General features: G+C 55.5%; 1 protein-coding gene across 1 annotated transcript; it reads left to right on the top strand.

The window, feature by feature from the left end:
* Positions 1 to 493: 493 nt before the first annotated feature.
* On the top strand, positions 494 to 2308 carry LOC124681626 (tyrosine N-monooxygenase-like). The gene is made up of 2 exons (XM_047216500.1): positions 494 to 1497; positions 1592 to 2308. Exons 1-2 carry the CDS (start codon positions 520 to 522, stop codon positions 2222 to 2224), a joined length of 1611 nt encoding a protein of 536 aa, XP_047072456.1. The 5' UTR covers positions 494 to 519; the 3' UTR covers positions 2225 to 2308.
* The last annotated feature ends 4187 nt before the right edge of the window (positions 2309 to 6495 follow it).

Below are 6495 nucleotides of genomic sequence, written 5' to 3'. Positions count from 1 at the left end.
GACTAAGTTACTCTCCACTATGTGCAGCCTAATGCATCTGTTTCCCTTCTTTCAGGGAAGAAGCAACTACGAGGAAGAAAGGCATGAGACGTTAGCGATCTATCTGGACGTGAAGTATTCCATTTCGAGAGTAGTTATTTAGAGCAGTTTTTGCAAAGGAAGCATGCAATCAATCTTGGATTCAGGGAAAAAAATAAGGCGCCGATTTACTCCATTTTATAATTAATTAATGAATAAGGTGAAAATGAAGAGGCTAATCAATAGCATTAACTAACAGTCCATTTTCAACGTTTATCATGGAGTACCATTTGATTCGCCTCCATTTTCAACGTTTATCATGGAGCTTTAAGGACCATTATTTTGTTCTTATCTGTACAAGGTGCATGGTCCATATAGTCATCCACATCCAAATTCATAAGGCGCATCCTCAGCACTCTCGAAATCCATAGATAGAGACCTCGAGCGAGAACAGCTTGTCTGCTGAGATCGATCGGGCCGGCCAACTAGACTGAAGTTACAATGCTAGGAACTTGCTCCGCTGTGTCCTTGCTGCTCGCCGTAATAATGCTTGTATACATTGTCCACAGGTCGTTAGGGCCCAAGAGAAAGATCTGCAGTGGCCCATCATCGGCAACCGTTCCGCTTCCACCGGGGCCGTTACCGTGGCCGGTGGTTGGTAACCTTCCTGAGATGATGCTCAACAAGCCAGCGTTCCGTTGGATCCATCTTTTGATGAAGGAGATGGGCACCGACATCGCCTGCTTCCGCCTCGGCGGTGTCAACGTCATCCCCATCACCTGCCCCAAGATAGCGAGGGAGGTGCTCAAGAAGCAGGACGCGAACTTCTTGTCTCGGCCGCTCACCTTCGCCTCTGAAACCGCCAGCTGCGGGTACAAGAACGCGGTGCTCTCGCCGTTCGGGGACCAGTGGAAGAAGATGCGGCGGGTGTTCACCTCCGAGATCGTTTGCCCATCCCGCCACAAGTGGCTCCACGACAAGCGCGCCGACGAGGCCGACAACTTCACAAGCTATGTCTACAACCTCGCCACCGGCACTAGCTCCAGGGGGTCGTCGGACGCCAACAATGTTGATGTTAGGCACGTCACACGTCATTACTGCTGCAACGTCATCCGTCGGCTTGTCTTCGGCAGGCGATACTTCGGGGAACCTCAGCCCGACGGCGGACCGGGGCCGCTGGAGGTGGAGCACATGGACGCTTCCTTCACCGCCGTGGGGATCCTCTTCTCCTTCTGTGTCAGCGACTACCTCCCGTGGCTGCTTGGTCTTGACCTCGACGGCCACGAGAAGGTGGTTAAGGAGTCCAACACGAGGATGAATAGGCTACACGACATGGTCATTGACGAGCGTTGGAGGCAGTGGAAGGGCGGCGAGCTGAGGCTGGACGAGGTGGAAGATTTCGTCGACGTTCTCATCACGCTCAAAGATGGGGATGGCAACCCGTTGCTTACCGTCGAGGAGGTCAAAGCAATGTGCAAGGTAAGCAATCATTCGCGGTTAATTAATTATATATTGATACAGATTTGCATGTACATATATGGAAGCTGATAATAGCCGTCATAAATGCATGCAGGACATGGTATTAGCAGCGATAGACAATCCATCCAACGCCGTGGAGTGGGTACTGGCAGAGATGGTGAACAACCCGGAGTTGTTGGCCAAGGCGGTGGAGGAGATGGACCGGGTGGTCGGTCGGGAGCGGCTGGTGCAGGAGTCCGACATCCACGAGCTTAACTACCTCAAGGCGTGCATTCGCGAGGCGTTTCGACTGCATCCCATCGCTCCCTTCAACGTGCCGCACGTCGCCATCACCGACACCATCGTCGCCGGCTACCGCGTGCCCAAGGGAAGCCACCTCCTCCTCAGCAGGACCGGCCTGGGCCGAAACCCGACCGTCTGGGACGACCCGCTCAGCTTCAAGCCGGAGCGCCACATGGGAGACGGCGTCGAAGTGGCGCTCATCGAGAACGACTTGAGGTTCATCTCCTTCAGCACCGGCCGCCGTGGTTGCATTGCAGCATCGCTAGGAACAGCTATGAGCGTCATGCTCTTAGGCAGGCTCCTACAGGGCTTTACATGGGCCAAACCAGCTGGAGTATCGGCCATCCATCTCATGGAGTCCAAGCAAGACCTCTGCTTGGCAAATCCATTGGTGCTGCACGCAGAACCACGCCTGCCGGTGCACCTCTACCGTCAGAGCACTTGAAGCTTGATCCATCAAGGCGTGCCATGCATGATGCGCCCTGAACGGCTGAACCCCATCTCTTCTCTTTCCATTTTTTGTTTTTGAATCCAGCCAATGACTTTTTCATTTATTAAATCGAAAACAGCTTGAACAGTTTATAAGTGAAACGTCCAAAAATCTGATACAACAACCAACACAACACCGACCCCGAGATTGCACCTGACCCATACGAGTCGACAACCAAGTCACCCGAATGAGCAAAGCCAACACGCAAACACCTCAACGCGACATGGCACTGCGTATTAGTAAACTAGGCAATCTTGTAAGTTAGATACTTCATGAGCGCGAGGAAGCATGCAAAATGATATATATAATCTTTACTATTATATTTCAGTTGGTCGTACGTCATACAAAATGAGAGCTCGAAGGTAATTTTTTCGATAAAGGATGATTTATTACTTATAATAACTCGAAGGTAATTATGGTATATCATTACTCATGATCGGGGCTGAGATAGTATTTCTCATTCCTAGCCTGGTACTCCTATTTTAGGCAATCACGGTAATTAGAAAGATAACTTTCCTATTTCACGAAGCACATTCTAGGAAAATACTACACGTTTAGGAAGAAAAATCATTACTTTCCTAGCTAATCACGGTCTCACGAGGCCAAACCTACACCTACCCAAAAAAAAAAACCTCTAAGCCTATCGCCCCGGGTGCAGCTTGCCTGTGCCCGTCTCATGAGACGATCGGTGCGACCAGGCCGTGGGAACTACAACAAGGAGCAAGGAGGCAGAGGTGGTTTCCGGAGAACGGGAGGGGTCGGAGCATACTCGCCGGAGAAGAAGAACCGGCAAGGTTGTCGGAGCAGTACTCGCCGGAGAAGCACAAGGGAATGGCGAGGCGGCACCGCATGTGTCCGGCGGCTGACGGGGACGAGCTCGTCGGCGCCGGAGAAGAGCGCAGCAGGGCGGCCGAGGTGGTCGGCATCGAAGAAACGGTGAGGCGCCGGCGCTCAAGGAGATCCTGCCGCCGGCGGTCAGAGATGAGATCGGCCCGTGGATACCCGGCCGAATCGGCGACGACGCGAGCTCTATTAGGCCGGGAACAACGCGGGGGAGAAGGCCTCGGACGGCGGCGCCAGGAAGGGCGGCGGGGAGGGCGTCGGCGGTGGGGGGGGGGGGGCGACGGGGGACGGCGACGGCTAACCCTAGCACTCAGTCGTTGCACAGACGGAAGAAAAGAATGAGAGAAGGAAACGGGGCGGGCCGAGTGAGGGGTGGCAGTTTTTTTTGTAAATAACCCAAAGTAAAGAGGGCATTTCTGTCCGCTGCCTCTCAGGAAGCAGCAAAAGCTGGGGAAAGCACCCCTCGACCAGCTATCGGTCTGGCTCGCTCGCGCAGTTCATTTTGCCAAAGCGCTTTTTAACATCGCTTTTCTATTTCGTGCCGTTTGTTTGGGCTTCCGCTTTTGGACCTTAAAAGCAAAAGCAGAAGCCCAAACAAACAGAGTGTAAGTCCCGCATCGTAGCGCTAGCTTTTGCTTCCAAAAAAAAAAAAAAGGATACGGCTCCCGTCTACATCCTCCTCCATGGAATCGATTCCCTCCGAGATACATGCATATCATCATTAAAAACTATCTTTAAAATTGGACACCAAATAGGAGACAATCCGCGGTAATACACCCACAAAACATACAGCTGCGCGCCAAAACATCACCAACAGTGACCCTTAAATAGGTGCCGGCAAGGATGCTAGCACTGCCGTATCTAGAGCGCCGACATAGCATCCTTCATTTGGGGATGATGTTTCCACACCGACGGCCCCATACGGCAGCCCTAAAAAAATAATGTATGAAAAACATTAAAAAAACCGGTGGCCTCCGTAACGGCGACGCCTCCGACACCATGCTTTGCGCCTACAGGTAGAAGAGGGCTGCGCGCGTGGGGTCGATGCACAACCGGTAGCCGTACTCCGCCATCATCGCGTCCTTGCCACCAGGCCCGCCGGCCAATGCGGTTAAAGCGGCCAGCATCGCGGCCGACCGAGCGTGAATGGCCCTTACGCGCATGGGGTCGACGTCATGGATGCACGGCTGGTAGCCATACTCCACCAGCATCACTCCCTTGCCACTAGGCCCGCCGGCCAATACGGTTCAAGCGGCCGGCATCACGGCCGACCGAGCGCGCGAGCTCAACGTCGCGCTCGCCTTGGAAACGCCGCGGCCACGCTAGGCTGTTCTGCACGTTGGCCGGCCGGCTTCGCTCGGTCGGCGTCATGTGCGCACGCCGCTCGGTGATGAGGGCGTGTGTCTCCGGTCCAGGCGGCGGCACGTCGTAGGAGAGGTGCCACCCTTGCAGCAGCTTGAAATGCAACGACATCGGGATGCTCTGCTAGTAGAGAATGTTGGCCTCATTGTAGCTTAGCTGCAAAAACCGGAGCACGCCGCCACCGCTGCCACCGGCCTCGGCATTGTGCGCCATCACAAGGTGTTGGCGTGGTGGTGGGTGTGTCACACGGCGTTTGAGAGAGTGGTGTCGGCGGCTAGGGTTGGACGGCGGGGGAGAAGAGCAACGCGTTGGTGGGGTTTTAAGGGCGACGGCGAACGTGCATTGAAGGCGCGTGGGGAACGTGCATTGAAGGACGCTGCGTGGCCAGTCGCCTTCTCATCGCCACCACCGTCCTCGTCACCGCCTCGGTTCCCGCACAATGCAATTGATGACGACCGTCCAGTACGCGTCGTTTTTAATGCGACCCAGCGCCTCCTGTCACTGCGAAGCCCCCCCCCCCGCGCAAAAACAGTCGTGGCGTGAGGTGCTGGCGCGTCTGATCCGCGCCCTTTGCGAAGGAGTCGGCATGGGGTTGCCGGTACTTTTATTGGGCTCGACAACGCGTCAGCGCTTTATTGAGCATGCCGGTGTAAGCTCAAAAACAACGCTGGCCCTAAATCGCTATCGAAACTGCTGGTGGATGTTAGAGTATATATCTGTATATTGTAGTTTCTCCATATGTTAGGGGGCTTCCGCATATTTGCGTCTGTACATATACTATATATTATGGCCTTTGGCCCCCTGGTAATACAACACGTATATTCCTCTAACATGGTATCAGAGCAAAATAATTGATCCCTCTAGTCTAGTACGTGTTCCGGCCGCGCTGCCCGATCTTCTCCGTGGCCGCGCTGCTCCCTGCCCGATCTTCTCCGTCCTGGCTGCTCCCTGCCCGATCTTCTCCCTTCTGGCCCGCCTCTCCTGCTCTCCGGCCATACGGCCCCTCCTCCGGCCGCCTCCCGCTGCCGGCCGCCCGGCCACCTGCCCCGCCGGCCGTCGCCCCTCCTCCGGTCGCCTCCCGCTGCCGGCCGCCCGGCCACCTGCCCATCCTGCTCTCCGGCCGCACGTCCCGCGCGTGGGCGTGTGCCAATCGCTCGTGGTGTGCATTTGTACGCAGACCAACGTGAAGCTGCTGTGTCCCGGGTTCAACTCCTCCTCGTGGTGTGCATCTGTACGCAGACCAACGTGAAGCTGCGGGTTCAACTCCTCCATCCGCTCAATCTACCCCCGATCGATCTCCCTGCTCTCCTCTGAGATCGATCTCCCTGCTCTCCTGCAGGTGACTTCCGTATGAAGCAAAAAAAAAAAAGCAAAAAAAAAACTATGACTTCCGCTGATCCCGCTCCTTCTTTGGGCCCACCTTCGGTACTCGGTATTTGTCCTACTTGCTAGCTATTCTTCGTCGCCGTTTGCGGCCTCTTCACGCGGCTCTGCCCGTACTTCACCGACTCCGTCTACGTCGGCTCGCCGCTCTATACCGACTTTCGCGGCCTCTTCCCACGGCTCTGGCCGTGCTTCGCCGATTTTGTCTCTCTCGGCCTGCCGCTCTACATCGACTTTTGCAGCCTCTTCACGCGGCTCTGCCCGCGCTTCGCCGACTTCGTCTATATTGGCATGCCGCTCTACATCGACTTTTGCGGCCTCTTCACGCGGCTCTGCCCGCGCTTCGCCGACTTCCTCTATGTCGGCCTGCCGCTCTACATCGACTTTCGCGGCCTCTTCACGCGGCTCTGCCCGCGCTTCGCCGACTTCGTCTATGTCGGTCTGCCGCTTTACATCGACTTTCGCGGCCCCTTCACGTGGTTATGACCGCGCTTTGCCGACTCTTTCTTCATCGGCGTGTTGCTCTCCATCGCCCCCTTTGGTGGTCTCTGTGCGTGTGGGTGATAGCTCCTCGTTGGCACCTGATAGTACGTCGACCTCTCCAGTCGCGCCCTTCTCTGCGCATGAGATAGCGCAGC

Source organism: Lolium rigidum, unplaced genomic scaffold (assembly GCF_022539505.1).
Source record: "Lolium rigidum isolate FL_2022 unplaced genomic scaffold, APGP_CSIRO_Lrig_0.1 contig_49565_1, whole genome shotgun sequence".
NCBI classification, from domain to species: domain Eukaryota; kingdom Viridiplantae; phylum Streptophyta; class Magnoliopsida; order Poales; family Poaceae; genus Lolium; species Lolium rigidum.
Note: the sequence above shows the minus strand (reverse complement) of the source record. Positions and strands in the feature narration are given on the sequence as shown.

Coding starts and splice junctions, on each gene's coding strand:
- LOC124681626 (XM_047216500.1), top strand. CDS start 520: ATGCTAGGAACTTGCTCCGCTGTGTCCTTGCTGCTCGCCGTAATAATG. Junction 1,498..1,591: donor AGGTCAAAGCAATGTGCAAG/GTAAGCAATCAT, acceptor AAATGCATGCAG/GACATGGTATTAGCAGCGAT.